Source organism: Anomaloglossus baeobatrachus, chromosome 5 (assembly GCF_048569485.1).
Source record: "Anomaloglossus baeobatrachus isolate aAnoBae1 chromosome 5, aAnoBae1.hap1, whole genome shotgun sequence".
Taxonomy (NCBI): domain Eukaryota; kingdom Metazoa; phylum Chordata; class Amphibia; order Anura; family Aromobatidae; genus Anomaloglossus; species Anomaloglossus baeobatrachus.
The window spans coordinates 338,842,035-338,857,979 of record NC_134357.1 but is presented as its reverse complement, the minus strand read 5'-3'; the positions used below and the strand labels follow the sequence as shown (position 1 = coordinate 338,857,979).

At 48.4% G+C, this 15,945-nt stretch overlaps 1 protein-coding gene across 1 annotated transcript in view; it reads right to left on the bottom strand.

Annotated features, from left to right (window-relative positions):
* The window catches only part of ACTR5 (actin related protein 5), a 48,779-nt gene extending 33,066 nt beyond the window's left edge, over window positions 1-15,713 (bottom strand). Inside the window, 8 exon segments of the mRNA XM_075349857.1 lie at window positions 7,118-7,257; window positions 7,351-7,461; window positions 7,539-7,700; window positions 10,559-10,776; window positions 11,422-11,591; window positions 11,879-12,108; window positions 15,310-15,668; window positions 15,671-15,713. Coding sequence (XP_075205972.1) covers window positions 7,118-7,257; window positions 7,351-7,461; window positions 7,539-7,700; window positions 10,559-10,776; window positions 11,422-11,591; window positions 11,879-12,108; window positions 15,310-15,668; window positions 15,671-15,698 — 1,418 coding nt within the window. The 5' untranslated portion in view covers window positions 15,699-15,713.
* Window positions 15,714-15,945: the final 232 nt, after the last annotated feature.

The following is a 15,945-nucleotide window of genomic DNA, read 5'->3' as shown; positions in this document are numbered from 1 at the left end:
TCGGCTTCTCCGTCTCCAAGACCGTGATCCACCTGACCTCCCTCTGTGCCATATATATATAGCTGTGCCATAGATATAGCTGTAGGCAATTAGCGGATGTGCCCTTGCCTACTTATGCCCAGGAATTTATATACGTATGATACATGAATTTTTTGATATGATGTTTGTTCCACAACGCACCAGTTGTTTCTTTGTTTTTATGGGGTAGGGTTCTTTTAAAATTCTGTGTATACCAGCATGTAATAAAAGAATATAATATTGTATTTCAAGTATGACTGAATAAAATTTGATATTTTTTCTAATCATGATGGATTTTGTATGACAAGTTCTTATGTGCAGAAACACCTCTTTTTGGTTTCGTTGAATAATAATTGACCCACACTTTTATGTTGAAAATTTATTAAAATTTAACTGAGCAACATAACTTGTTGGTTTGTAAGATTTATGCATCTGTTAATAAATCCTGCTCTTGTTTGAAGTTTGCAGGCTCTAACTTATTTGCATCTTATAAAACCTGCTAAATCTGCAGGGGGTTGAATACTACTTGTAGGCACTGTACACACGTTGAGTATTTGGTGACTTTTTTTTTTACCTCAGTATTTGTAAGCCAAAACCAGGAGTGGGTAAAAAAAAAAAAAAAAGTAGGATTTTTGTGTACTCACCGTAAAATCTCTTTCTCTGAGTCTTCATTGGGGGACACAGGCCCATGGGTTATGCTGCTGTCACTAGGAGGCTGACACTAAGTAAACATAAAAAGTTAGCTCCTCCCTAGCAGTATACACCCAAGTCGCAGGCGGGCTCAGATCAGTTTGGTGCACAAGCAGTAGGAGGAGTACCAGAATCACCATACATAAAACAAAGTTATAACTAAAATAATGCAGCTGTGCGAACAAGAGGTCTATGAACATAAGACCGCTGAAAATGGCAGGCAAATGCAATTAAACAACCAAAAAACCAAGCAGGGTGGGTGCTGTGTCCCCCAATGAAGACTCAGAGAAAGAGATTTTACGGTGACAGTACACAAAAATCCTACTTTCTCTATTGTTTCATTGGGGGACACAGGACCATGGGACGTCCAAAAGCAGTCCCTGTGTGGGAATACAGAAGCACCGCAGATAGGAAGAAAACAACAACCTCCCTCGGCGGGCTTGTACTATAATTGAATGCTGTCACCCTATTACAGGTGTGCAACTGCTGCCTGCAAGACCTTTCTTCCAAATCTAGCATCTGCCGATGCTTGGGTGTGAACATTGTAGAACCTAGTAAAAGGTATGCAGGCTGGACCAGGTGGCGGCCTTGCAGACCTGGTCGGCCGACGCCTGATGCCTAATCGCCCAAGAGGCTCCCACTGCTCGGGTAGAGTGCGCCCTTACCCCCCGCGGCGGAGACTTGTCCCGAATCCGATAGGCCTCAGATATGGCAGAACGGATCCATCTGGCAATTGTGGCTTTGGATGCCGATTCACCCTTCTTGGGACCAGAAGGAAGGACAAACAGACCATCCAACTTACGGAACGGCGCGGTTCTGGAGACATAAATTCTAAGGGCGCGCACCAGGTCCAGGGTGTGCAAGGACCTTTCCAAGCTGTGAGAGGGACCAGGACAGAAGGACGGAAGGACAATTTCTTCGTTTAGATGGAACGGGGAGACCACCTTTGGGAGAAAGGATGGATCTGGCCGGAGAACCGCTTTGTCCTGGTGAAAAATCAAAAAGGGGGCACGACAAGAGAGAGCTGCCAGCTCTGACGTCCTTCGAATAGAAGTGATGGCAACGAGGAACACCACCTTCCAAGACAGGTGAGAAAGGGAAGAATCCCGCAAGGGCTCGAAGGGGGGACCTTGAAGCGACCCTAGGACTAGATTAAGGTCCCACGGTTCTAGAGGCCGACGATACGGCGGGGCCAGGTGGGCCACTCCCTGGATGAAGGTCTTAACCTGTGGACGAGAGGCCAGTGGCTTCTGGAACAGGATTGACAAAGCCGATACCTGGCCCTTTAGTGTTGCGAGCGAGAGACCCGCATCTAGGCCTGACTGCAAGAATGCCAATAGGGAAGGAAGGGAGAAGGCGAGAGGAGAAGAAATGCTGTGCTCTTCACACCACCTGAAGAAGACCTTCCACGTGTGGTAGTATATTCTTGATGAAGATGGCTTCCTGGCCCTAATCATTGTTTGTATCACTCTTGAAGAAAAACCAGCCTGAGCTAGAACCCAGGATTCAATGGCCAGGCCGTCAAATTTAGGACCTTTGAGTTCAGATGGAAAAGAGGTCCCTGCTGCAGGAGATCTGGACGGTCTGGAAGACGCCACGGAGCGTCTGAGAGGAGCTGAGTGAGTTCCGCGAACCATGCTCGCCTGGGCCAGTCCGGAGCCACTAGGATGACTGGTATTCCTTCTGCCTTGATCTTTTTGAGGACCCTCGGGATCAGAGGGAGCGGAGAGAAGATGTACGGGAGACTGAACTGGCTCCATGACAGGGTGAGGGCGTCGACTCCTAAAGCCAAGCGGTCGCGGCACCGCGCTACGAATTGTGGAACCTGACAGTTGAACCGGGAAGCCATTAGGTCCACATCCGGAACTCCCCATCTGTCGCAGATCTGGTTGAAGACTTCCCGGTTGAGGGTCCATTCTCCGGAGGCGAGGCCTTCCCTGCTGAGGAAGTCCGCCGCCCAATTGTCCATGCCTGGGATGTGTACCGCTGAGATCAGGGAGTGATGACACTCGGCCCAGTGCAAAATCTTCCTGACTTCTCGCATCGCCCCGACACTTCTTGTGCCGCCTTGGTGGTTGATGTACGCCACCGCCGTCGCATTGTCCGACTGGATCCTGACCGGGCAACCCTGTACTAGGTGCCGAAACTGCTGCAAGGCTAGCCGGATGGCTCTTATCTCCAGAATGTTGATCGGGAGACAGCTCTCCCGCGGTGTCCATCGGCCTTGCGCTGTGTGATGCCGAAACACTGCCCCCCAGCCCTGGAGACTGGCGTCGGTGGTCACTATCTTCCAGTGGAGCGGGAGGAATGACCTTCCTGACGCGAGGTTGCGTTGATTGATCCACCAACGGAGGGAGTGGCGGGTCTCCGGCGAAAGATGAAACCTGCGGTCCAGAGAAAAGGGAGATCTGTCCCACTTCTTCAGCAAGGCCAGCTGGAGGGGCCGGAGGTGGAACTGTGCAAAGGGTACCGCTTCCATCGCCGCCACCATACGACCGAGGACTCGCATGCCGAACCTGATGGAAACTTGGCGCTGACGCCGGAGAGCGCAGAGGCCTCGTTGCAGGGAGGACATCTTCTCCTGTGTGAGGAAAACTCGCCCTTGGGTGGTATCGAATACCATGCCTAAAAAGGTGATCCGTCGGGCCGGGGTCAGAGAGGACTTCTTCCGATTGATCAGCCACCCTAACCGTGAAAGGGTGTCGATCGTGACCTGAACCCCAAGACGACAGTCTTTGAAAGAAGAACCTTTGATCAACATATCGTCCAAGTACGGGATGACCATAACACCCCTGGAATGTAGGTCTGACATGGCAGCCGCCATGATCTTCGTAAAGACTCTGGGGGCGGATGCGAGGCCGAAAGGAAGAGCCGTGAACTGGAAGTGATCTTCCGCTATCGCAAAGCAGAGGAACTGTTGGTGAGAGGTGGCTATAGGGACGTGAAGATAGGCGTCTTGAATATCCAGCGATGCCAGGAATTCGCCGACCTCCATGGACGCGATCACGGACCGGAGTGACTCCATTCGAAACGGCCGAGGCCTCACCAATCTGTTTAGAAGCTTTAGGTCGAGGACGGGGCGGACAGAGCCGTCCTTCTTGGGGACCACGAAAAGGTTGGAATAGAACCCCTTGAAACGTTCTGCGGGAGTGACTGGTACCACGACTCCGGCTTGGAGGAGGGAGTCTATGGAGTGAAAGAACGCGCGAGCCCGCGCGGGAGGGCGAGATAGGAAAAAACGTCTCGGTGGCTTTGACTCGAATTCTATTTTGTAGCCTGAGGTGATGATCTCTCTGACCCAGGCATCAGCGGTCAGGGGGATCCACACATGCTGGAAACGAGACAGACGCCCTCCCACGAGTCTGGCGCTGTTGCGCGCCGACCGCGAGTCACTTGGAGGAGCGTCGGCAGTAACCGGAAGAGGATTTCGTGGACTGGCGGGGACGTGAACGCCAGGCGGGATTGGTCTTGAATGACGGGGTCCTCCTGCCTCTCGGAGGAGAGCGGCTTTTTCGCGGCTGGGGAGTGGAGTTGAAGCTGCGAAAGGGCCGGAAACGAGAGGTGGGGCGCCGATTCTGGAAGCGCTTGGGGCGCAATTGGGGGAGAGATGTACTCTTTCCTCCCATCGCATCGGAGATCAACTGGTTCAGCTTATCTCCAAAAAGACGTTCCCCTAGGAAGGGCAGGGAAGTCAGTGACTTTTTAGAGGCCGCATCCGCGTTCCAGGACCGGAGCCAGAGGGCTCGACGGATGGCCACATTATTGCTGGCGGCCTGGGCCGCGCAACTGGCAGATGGCAGGGCTGCATTGAGCAGGTACTCACCCGCGAGGGAAATCTGCGAGGCGATGATGAGCAGGTCCGGATTGGCAGGAATGGCGCGGAGTCCGCAGCGTAGCGTGTCCGCCCAGGACATCAGTGCCTTCGCAACCCAAACCGAGGCAAAGGCCGGTGAGAGGGATGTGCCCGCTGCCTCGAAGGCGGAACGGGCCAACCTGTCAATAGTACGGTCCGTGGGGTCCTTGAGAGACGTACCGGTAGTGAGTGGAAGGACTGTGTGAGAAGACAGGCGGGAGATTGAGAGGGGGGGGGGGGGCTGTCGACCACAGGGGAGCCTGCCCAATCCTTTCGAAGACCCTCAGGAAAGGGATAATGCAAATCAATGGACTTACCGCTGGTAAATACCTTGTCCGGCTGTTGCCTGTGGCTGCGCAGTAACTCAGCGAATTCTGGATGTCCGCTGAATGCACTTTGGGCCCGCTTCATCCGCTTAAACGAGACCTGGGTGCTCTGGGAGGAGACGGGGTCCACCTGTACCTTTAGGGTCTGGTTTACTGCTTCTATCAGGCTATTCACCATACGCCGAATATCAGCCGCCTGCTCTGAGTCCTGCAGGGGTGCTGCATCGGAATCATCATCGGAGTGGTCAGAAGGCTCCCCGGAGGAATGATGGTCTGGACCTGGGGATGAAGGTGAAACCTGGGAAGAGGCTCAAGGCGAGACCTGGCGGGTCCGCTTCTGAGCAGCCGAGGAGGTCCCTGCGACGGGGCTCACCTGCTCTGGAGGCGATTGCGTCAGGTCTGCGGGAGTCTGGGCGAGCGACGGCAGCAGGCGCAGTGCTTGCGCGATGGTCCGAGAAACCTCAGAGAGGGAATCTACGGACTGGGACAGGGATGCTAGCCAGTCGGGGGGGGGGGGGGGGGGGCGGGACGCAGGGCCCTGTAGCATCTGGCGCTGTGGCGTCTGCGGTATCAGAAGCGTCGGCCGAGGGGGCCTGCGGAGGCTGCGAGTCTGAAGAACAGACGGAGCATAGTGGGGCGTCCTGGCCTTGGGTAAATTTGGTCTTGCAGGAGGAGCATGCAAAAAATAAGGCAAAGGGGGCCTGCTTGGGTCGGGTGGACTTAGCATTAGGCATGGTGAAAAAAGTACTCTCCCTGGTGGCTGCTAGGAAGGAGACAGGAGAGGGTTAACTTGTCCCTAAACTCAGAGAACGCTACCTAGTGAGGGCTACTCCTTAGGAGCAGGGCTTACCCAGGTCCTGTGTGCCGCCCACCAGTCCAGAAGAGGGAGTCCAGGAGTGAGCTGGCCAGAAGAGTGAGAACGCCGGCGCGCTGCAGCCTCGGGGGACCAGACACAGGCTAAAAATGGCGAGGGGACGCTGGAGGAGGCTGGGGGAGGAGCAGCGTTCAGGCGCGAAAAACAGAGGATCCACAGCCCCCACCACAAGCCAGGAGGCTGAGCGGTGGGAGGAGACTGGGCCAGACGACCGGCGGCCAATAGCGCTGCAGCGGGGGCGTGGCTAGGACGCAGGAGCGACTAGGCTGAGACCGGGGCCTAAATTTTGGAGAGGGCCGGGGAAAAGGTGCAGGAGAGGTCGGTCCTACCTGTTCTCGGCGGCGCCGGCCCAGCGACGGATGCGGTGCAGGCAGGGCGCCCTGCCCCTGCCTGTGTACAGTGCTCTCGTCCAGGAAGACTGAGGACTCCGGGGGAGAGCGTGCTGAGGCAGGGAAGTGGACATCATGATGGGGGAAGCAGCCCCCCTGCAGAAGAAGGCAGCGTGAAAGGGCCCCATCGGATTACAAACGCTGCGGAGGTTCCATCCCTGCTGTATGCCCCTGTACGCCCTTTGGGGTGATACCGCAGGGTGAATCAGGGGTGCCCACGACAACCTGCCCACACGCGCAACCCCAGGAGTGGTACCACGGGGATGGACGGGGGAGAGGGCCCGAAATCTCAAGCCCCTGCGACCCTGGGGAGTGGTACCCACAGGGCAGCGGAGGATGAGTGAAGAGAATACCTGCAAAGAAAAAGAAGACAGGTATGAGAGCGATGAGCGGCGCCGAAATAAAGGAAAAAAGCGCAAAAACACAAATGGTTGAGGGGGGCCGAGACGGCCCACATCAGCCTCCTACGACACTAAGCTAAAAACTGATCTGAGCCCGCCTCCGGCTCGGGGTGTATACTGCTAGGGAGGAGCTAACTTTTTATGTTTACTTAGTGGGAGCCTTTTAGTGACAGCAGCATAACCCATGGTCCTGTGTCCCCCAATGAAACGATAGAGAAATACAGAAGTGGTGCCTGTGTTTTTCTATTACACTTTTCGTCCGATGCCCCACTTCTGGTTTTGGCTTACAATTTCTGAGGTAAAAAAAATTCTGAGGTAAAATACTGAGCAAATACTCAACGTGTGCACATGGCCTAAAAGGCATCTTATTCCGGAAGGAAATAGATTTGTATTCAATCAACAGATTAAAAAAATAAAGCAGACAATATGTAAAACCAGGAAAAAGCTAATGTGAATATATTATAATATTGCTGAAATTTCCAGTTACAAACAACATCCAATGTTATAGACGGAGCTTCCCTTTATAGTTTTCATCGCTATCCAATGCTGTACGTGTGTGTACTCACCGGTCAAGCATGTATTGTATAGTCTCAGCCAGGCCGGCCTGGTCTTCTCCGATTAAAGAGGGCTGAAATAACACTTCTGGAACACGAATTCGCTCTGTACCCAGATACATCTGATGATACTCTGCAATGTTGAACATGGGCTGGCAGGAATACAAAGGTGATGGTAAATTGTCAGATCATTTCTCTAAAATCTTTTATGTAATTCACACAATAGAAAAAAAAAATAGCAGTACCTGGATATTTGGTGCTATCTTCTCAGGTTCTATCTGATCCTCAGAGTCAAGAGGTTCCAGTTCAGAAATTCCCTCAAGGTCTTCGGTTTCTCCTCCCACTGTTTCTGGAGTCTGAAAAGTAAGAATAAATACCCACCAGTGCAAACTTTACAAGAGTAAAGGATGGCTTCTTGGAGACAGTGACATACCTGTGGTTTGCTGTCCATTGATTCTCCCAGCACCCGTTGCCTGCCCAGCTCAACGGCAGCATTAAGCTTGTGAATGTAAGACTGTAGCTCCTCTGCGGAGTCCATATTCAGCTCTACCAATGCTTTGTGGAAGTGCTCCACTTGTCCATCTTCCAAAAGTTCCTGTTCATCAAAACTAAAAAGTTAAGGAGGCAAAAAGTGGTCCACTCACGAGTCTCAGATAACAGAAATGTTGCCACCTTAAGATTGTAGATAAAAGGTGATCTAGGGGAATCACTAAATTGATCCATGAAGAGTAAACTGGCTTTATGCCAAACAAATCTACATCAGTTAATTTGACACGGCTGTACATACACTACAGTTCAAAAGTTTGGGGTCACTTAGATATTTCCTTATTTTAGGAAGAAATGCACATTTTTACTCAATGAAGCTAACATTAAATTGAACAGAAATACACTCGTTAATGTGGTAAATGACTATTCTAGCTGCAAACGTCTGGTTTTGAATGCAATATCTACATAGGTGTATAGAGGCCCATTTCCAACAACTACCACTCCAATGTTCTAATGGTACATTGTGTTTGCTAACTGTGTTAGAAGGCTAATGGATGTTTAGAAATCCCTTGCAAACCCTTGTGCAAGTATGTTGCACAGCTGAAAACAGTTTTTCAAATTAGAAAAGCTATAAAACTGACCTTCCTTTGAGCTAGTTGAGAATCTGGAGCATTACATTTGTTGGTTCCATTAAACTCTCAAAATGGCCATAAAAAGAGAACTTTCATGTGAAACTCAACAGTCTATTCTTGTTCTTAGAAATGAATGATATGCCATGCGAGAAATTGCCAAGAAACTGAAGATTACCTACAACGGTGTGTACTACTCCCTTCAGAGGAGAGCACAAAAGGTCTCTAACCAGAGTAGAAAGAGAAGTGGGAGGCCCCGCTGCACAACTGAGCAACAAGACAAGTATATTAGAGTCTCTGGTTTGAGAAATCGACGCCTCACAGGTCCTCAACTCTATGCTTCATTAAATAGTACCCACAAAACGCCAGTGTCAACGTCTACAGTGAAGAGGCGACTCCGGGATGTTGGCCTTCAGGGCAGAGTGGCAAAGAAAAAGCCATATCTGAGACTGGCTAATAAAAGGAAAAGATTAATATGGGCAAAAGAACACAGACGTTGGATAGAGGAAGATTGGAAAAAAGTGTTATGGACAGACAAATTGATTTTTGAGTTGTTTGGATCACACAGAAGAACATTAGAGAGACACAGAACAACTGAAAAGATGCTGGAAGAGTGCCTGATGCCATCTGTCAAGCATGGTGGAGGTAATGTGATGGTCTGGGGTTGCTTTGGTGCTGGTAAAGTGGGAGATTTGTACAAGGTAAAAGGGATTTTGAATAAGGAAGTCTATCACTCCATTTTGCAACGCCATGCCATACCCTGTGGACAGCTCTTGATTGGAGCCAACTTCATCCTACAACAGGACAATGACCCAAAGCTCACCTCCAAATTATCCATGAACTATTTAGGGAAGAAGCATGCAGCTGGTATTCTATCTGTAATGGAGTGGCCAGTCCAGTCACCAGATCTCAACCCTATTGAGCAGTTGTGGGAGCAGCTTAACCGTATGGTGCGCAAAAAGTGCCCATCAAGCCAATCCAACTTGTGGGAGTGGGGGGGAGGAGCCTGGGGTGAAATATGTCCTCCAGATTACCTCCGCAAATCAACAGCTTGAACGCCAAAGGTCTTCAAAGCTGGAATTGCTGCAAAGGAGCATTCTGTGACGAAAGCAAAAGTTTAAAGGTGAAAATTATTATTTCAAGTAAAAAAATCCTTATTTCTAACCTCGTCAGTGTCTGGACTATATTTTCTATTCATTATGCAACTCATTTGATAAATAAAAGTATGATTTTTCATGGAAAAGACAATTGTCTGGGTGACCCCAAACTTTTGAACTGTAGTGTATACAATTAGATTCAGAGGTATGCATACTCGGCCTTTCATGAGATGGTGTGGATTCAAGTTCTCCTATAACAATAGCAATTTCTAGGGTAATGTTCCAAGACAGAAAATTGTTGGCACCACATTTGCTAGCCCATGCCTTCCCAACATATAAGAACTGAAATCTAAAATAAATAACACTATCAGCTTGGAAAGAGGAAGGTACATTAAAAGAAAGGCATTTAAAAAAAAAACAATTATTAAAATATGGAAACAATGGCTCCGGGAATGATGTCTTTGAACCTGCTCAGGATCACCATAGCGGACCACCTGTATATCTCTGTAATAAAACTTACTGAGGGGATTCAGCCTCGTGGTTCTAAAAATGTTTATTCATGACTTGTGGAGAAATGCTGTCAGTATAACAGCATCCGTATCATATATCGTTACCGTATACCAGGTACCTTGTCACTCCCTGTGCTAATATACTTATGATAATGACCATTCTATAAACCCCACATAAGACATGTTGGTGTATGACAATTTTCATATAATATGAGGGTTTCTTTTCTGTATTGTACCAATGTCTATGTCTCAAAAATATCAAATGTTTGTGATTTGTGTTACTTTTCACAAAAAAAAGGATGTGATTCAGAAAGAAATGTTGCCAGCTGCCAGGCAAGAAGTGTTAACCAATCTAGAGTGGTGTTCAGGGAACGTCTGCCCCTGTTTGAATAAAGTGGCAGTGCGCAGGCCGGACCCTCATTCATCCATCTATAGACAGGGGAGAACTTTTTACTGGAATAACCCTTTAAGCATGACTGGCTGCTATAGTCAATGACATCACACCATAACCTGAGAGTCAGCGGAAGGGAAGACGATCTTTATTGTAACTAGGAACTGATATCTGAAGGATCTTTTTTATCCTTTGCAAAAAAACAAGGAAGAAAGTAAAATACATCCTACAATATCTGACTAAATGCTTTCACTATCGCCCTACGACCTAAACTGATAGTGTTTTGCATGTGTGTAAATTTGCTATGTAGCCGTATCCTGTTTGCACTTGGCTGCATTTACCTGTACATATAGAAGTCTTTCTAGTCTTTCCTGGTCTTGCTGTAGCTTTTCTTCTCTCCGCCGCGCGTTTAGCTCCTGCAGACGTCTTAACTGCTGCTGCCTGCGCTCCTGCTTTTCTTCTGAAGGCACGGCGCTGCCCAGGAGCTTGGAAGAAAAAGGCAGCTGCATCTTGTGGACGTTCTCCTCATAGTAATCAGGGCAGCGCCATTTCTTCAGCTCTATTATGTATGGATAGAGAGGGTAACAGATTCAGTATATTCACAGTTACAGTGGATACTATGGTTTTGTCCTCGTGAAGATGCTCAATTGCCTTGAAACACGTAGACTAATATTTCCACCTAAGCCACTGGAGTCTTTTTCGTCCATTGAAGTAACGCAGAAGAACCGCATTTAATCCTTATAGAAAGTTAGGCTATGTGCCCACGGGAGCTTGCTCCTGCAGATATATCCGCAGGTACGTCCGCAGGTTTCCCGCAGCTGATCCCTGGAATCCGCAGCTATCCATTGCTGTGGGATTACAGCGAAATATCTGCGGAAAACCTGCGGACATTCATGTGACTTACCTGCGGAAGTCCCGGCCTCTATTTCCATAGTACAGCACCATGGACACTGCACTCCCCATGTCCCATAGGATAACATGGGGAGTGTCTGTACATGCTGAAACCTGCGGATTTATCTGGAAAATGAAGAAAAGCCACAGATTTTCCGCAGATAAATCCACAGGTTTAATCTCCCGTGGACACATAGCCTTAGAGTGACACTAACAAACACCTTCCATTATGGCTGCCATGAGTATCCAGTAGGGGTTTATTCACTCCCCATTAATGCTACTATTTGTAATAATAGACCTTCCCCCATCTTACCTTCCAGATAGTCATCAGGCACATAGCAGTGCTCATGTAGAATCTCCTCCATGCGGCTCAGTGTGATGGCAGAAAGGTGTCCGGGATACTTCAGTTGCAGAAGCCGATGCAGATAAGAAACAGCCTGGAAGCCCCCGATATTTATACGTCTTGAGTTCTTGCCGTCCAACCTGCATTAAAAGCACGCTGCGTAAGTCACTCCCTTAATTTCAGAGAAGACTCCTTTTATATCAGTGACAGCTGATCCAGCTTGGGAAAGCCACGGGCAACTAGAAATGTGGTGTTACCTGGAGCCATTGTTACAGAGTGTCTTTGCTTTGGCTCAGAGAGGAGCCCCACATTCCTTATTAGAGGGCATATGGACAGGGGTGAGCTTCATGAGACAATCTACGTAGGCAGTAACAAGACAATTCTATATGGTTATTGAAGACTAATGAACTATCAGCGTGGTACTCACCTGCCACTCAGGACAGGAAGTATATGGGTACAGTGGTATCCGGAGGACACTACAATCGCACTGGTGGGCAATGCCGCCCTTCTGTTGTGATAGAAGCTGTACAGTCCATCAATACCAAATGACACTTTAGGAACCCGGTAACACTCGAACAGGAGCTCTGACACCATCTGCCGGACGTGAAGTGGGGTGCAGGGTGCTTCCGTGAACACAATGGGGTGATCAACGCTGCCCTATATCGGGAGACAAAAGCATAGACAGGAATAAATAAAGTAGAAACTAGGTTTAGTTATTGCTATAAAAGTAACAGGCCCGTCTACAGCAGCTTGCTGACAGTTTCCAAGCAGTAACACGAACTTGGATTTCTAACCTGAAAAGTGAGTGGATGAGGATAAGACTCTGTTCACACTTGAGGTTTCCATTACAAATATACATTGATGTATTTCTTAAAGTATTTCTCAGGTGGAATCCTCCGACCTGCGTGTAGCACATTGTAGGATCACTGTGCGGGTAAAGTATACCAGCAGTGTCAGCATCCATCAGGTATGACCCCGATGTGAGAACACATAACCTAGAGAGAAAGTCCTCTATCCAAAAGAGAGAATATTAAAAATACAAATAATAATTTATGGACAGACAATTAACTCCCCAAAATGTCAAACTGATAAAACAAATAACATTGAAAGGGGACAGAGGAACAGCAGGAACCCATGATATGTTCCTGCCACTGACAAAGTAAAGGTACCTTCACACATAACGACCTACCTGCGATCCCGAAAACGATGCGACCTGAAAGGGATCGCAGGTAAGTCGCTGGGAGGTCGCAGGTGAGATGTCACACAGTGAGATCTTACCAGCGATGCAGAACAATACAGATCGCAGTAGCGACCTGTATAACGATCTCAGCAGTCACTGTGATCCTGTTACACAGTGTCAAACACAGCGATGTGTCCTGCCCAGCAGGACATCGCCTTTGAAGAAAATGGCCTGGACCATTCTGCAACGACTAGAGATCTCACAGCAGGGGCCTGATCGCTGGTAAGTGTCACACATAACGAGATCGCTAAAGGGATCGCAACTGCGTCACCAAAACGGTGACTCAGCTGCGATCTCGCTAGCGATCTCGTTATGTGTGACAGTACCTTAAGGAAACAATGGTGTGAGACATGGCCGAAATATCAATATGAAGAGGTGACAGATGAACCAAGGAGAGGGGCCAGCGACAGCAAGGAGAACCTGAGCAAAGTCTGGCAGTTTGATCATTTTGGATGGTTGTCATCTGCCAATATAGTATTTTTTTTATATTTCCATTCTTTTGAATATTCACCTTTGGATAAGAGCCCCTCCTCTCTTCTGGGTATTCGATAATGTGGTTTTCCATTTTCCACAGGTAGAATCAAGGTATAGATACAGTTGACAAGTGATGAGAGCACGGCCAGGTAAGGACAGTATGGTGAAATATGATAAAGTGTCATAGGACATTAACCCCTTCACGACCGGCCGATTTTGCGCTTTCCAGGGTTTTTTTTGCCATTCTTCTTCCAAGAGACGTAACTTTTTTACTTTTCAGTCAATATGGTCATGTGAGGGCTAATTTTTTTGCGGAACGAGCTGGAAGTTTAAATGAAACCATGAGTTTTACCATATAGCGTACTGGAAAACGACAAAAAAATTCCAAAATGTGGAAAAATTGCAAAAAAGTGCGATTGCACTATTGTTTTGAAGATATTGTATTCACTGTGTTACCTATATGGTAAAACTGATGTGTGGGTGTGATGCCTCAGGTCGGTGAGAGTTCGTAGACACCAAACATGTATAGGTTTACTTTTATGTAGATAAAAAAAAAATAATCAGACGTTTGCCTGAAAAAAGTGGTGTACGTTTTGTGCCATTTTCCGCGACCCGTAGCGTTATTTTTCAGGATCTGGGGCTCAGTAATGGCTTATTTTTTGCATCTTGAGCTGTCGTTTTTAACAGTACCATTTTTGCGCAGATGCTACATTTTGATAACCTGTTATTGCATTTTGTGCAAAATTTGTGGCGACCAAAAAACGTAATTTTGGCGTTTAGAATTTTTTTGCTGCTTTGGCATTTACCGATCAGATTAATTGATTTTATATTTTGATAGATCGGGCATTTCTGAACGCAGCGATACCAAATGTGTGTATATTAATTTATTTTTTAACCCTTTAATTTTCAATGGGGCGAAAGGGGGGTGATTTGAACGGTTAGGTTTCTTTATTTTTTTTATTTTTTAGGGACTATAACAATCAGCTGTCTGATCGCTCATTCATTTATACCGATCACAGCAGCCCGGGAGAAATTATCATCTCTTGGAACAAGCAGCACTCGGCTGTTTCTTTCAGGATTTGAGCCATGTGAGCACAAGAGTCATCACATGACATGACAACCACAGGATCCACGTGATCATGTCACGTGACTTCCAGTATCGGCCTGTATGGATCTACCGCTATCGCCGTTAATATGGCGCTGTCACATCTTGACAGTGCCATTTAAGGGGTTAAAAGGCACGGGCGGACAGTGATTCTGCTCGTGCCTAGCAAGCACACGTCAGCTGTACAAATCAGCGGAGATGTGAGCTGATCGCAGCAGCCCGCCGGGATTAACACTATTACCGCTATGGCGTAATATTACTGCCCGCGATCGTTAACAACATGAACCTAAGGGGATGTTCACACAAGGCATTTTATTCTGCAAGAGAATGTTGGCAGGAAAACCGCTGTATACATTACACACGTCTTTGATGCATTTTTTTTAATGCAGTCCATTGAATGGGTGAAAAAATGCAGCAAAAACGCTAAAGAATAATAATGCTGCAGTTGTAGAAGAAAACCAAACACCACCACAGCTAAAATAAAACCACAAAAAACACAAAGTGAATGACATTTTAGAAATCCCATTTCTTTTGCAGCTAGTGTAAACCGCCATTTTTACGCTTCATGTAAACACGTCCTTACAATGTCACATCACATCTCTGCCATTCCTGTATAAAACATATACCATTTTGGATCCTGAACATGGCAGCCTGCAGGTGACAGACGCCTCCAGGTAACATACGCCCGGGGCACTTGAAGGTTACCAGGCACTAGTGACTTTCACCGCTGTGATCCTGGGTAAAGTATGTACCTCTCTCCATAGGGCGAACTTTTCAGCAGCCCCATTCACTTCTAAAGCTTCTAATGGAAAAAATGCAATTCAGCAGCCATCTCCCAGAGAACAGTAAGTTACTGCCTGTCCTCTGAACACGGGCACATCGTCCATAGTGGCAGACCAAGCGGCAGAGATGGAGGGTCCACTGCTGAGTGTCACTGCCCCATAAGCTATCTGCATCCATTGTCTGATGGAACAGGACAACACAAACTGCTATGAACAGACTTAAAGGGCATGTCCATCACCTGAAGCGCAGACCCCACCTGTGACGTCACTCCCAGCCTCTGGAACACGTGATCACACAGCAGTTCCTGCAGCTCCAGGTTTACCGGCAGGTTCCTATCAAACGGTGTCCGGAGCAGCCACCGGAGCGGCTCCAGGCTGGGGATGTCGTTACCCACACGGCTCAGGCTGCGAGGCCCGCCGCGGCTCCGGGCGACCACCGAGCGGAGCTGCATCTGAGGCCCCACTCCAGCCCACCCTGCCCGGAGCTGGAAGGAGCCATTGTCCAGAACCAGCACCGCACGTCCATCCAGCACCGGCTTATGTACTGGGTCAGGAACGGCCCGGGCATCCCGGAATGTGAATACATTACTCGCCGGCCTGGGCGCAGCCATTTTGCTTCCTTGTCCGTCCATAAACATGTCCGCATGTTCCCTCAAACAACGTTCCGGGGTAGAAGCTTTCCTAGAGGCAGAGCCGAGAGCAGTTAGATTGGGGTTAAGGACCTCACCAAGGTAGAACAGAACGGGGGCAAGGCCTCATTCACGCAGCAGGATTTTTTTTAAGCAACATTTTCAATACCAAGCAATGTAGGAATAGAGGTTACTATGTGACCCCACAGCACTTTATATGTGACTGCTGGGCCCCCACAGATCCTGAAGACCCCATATGACTGG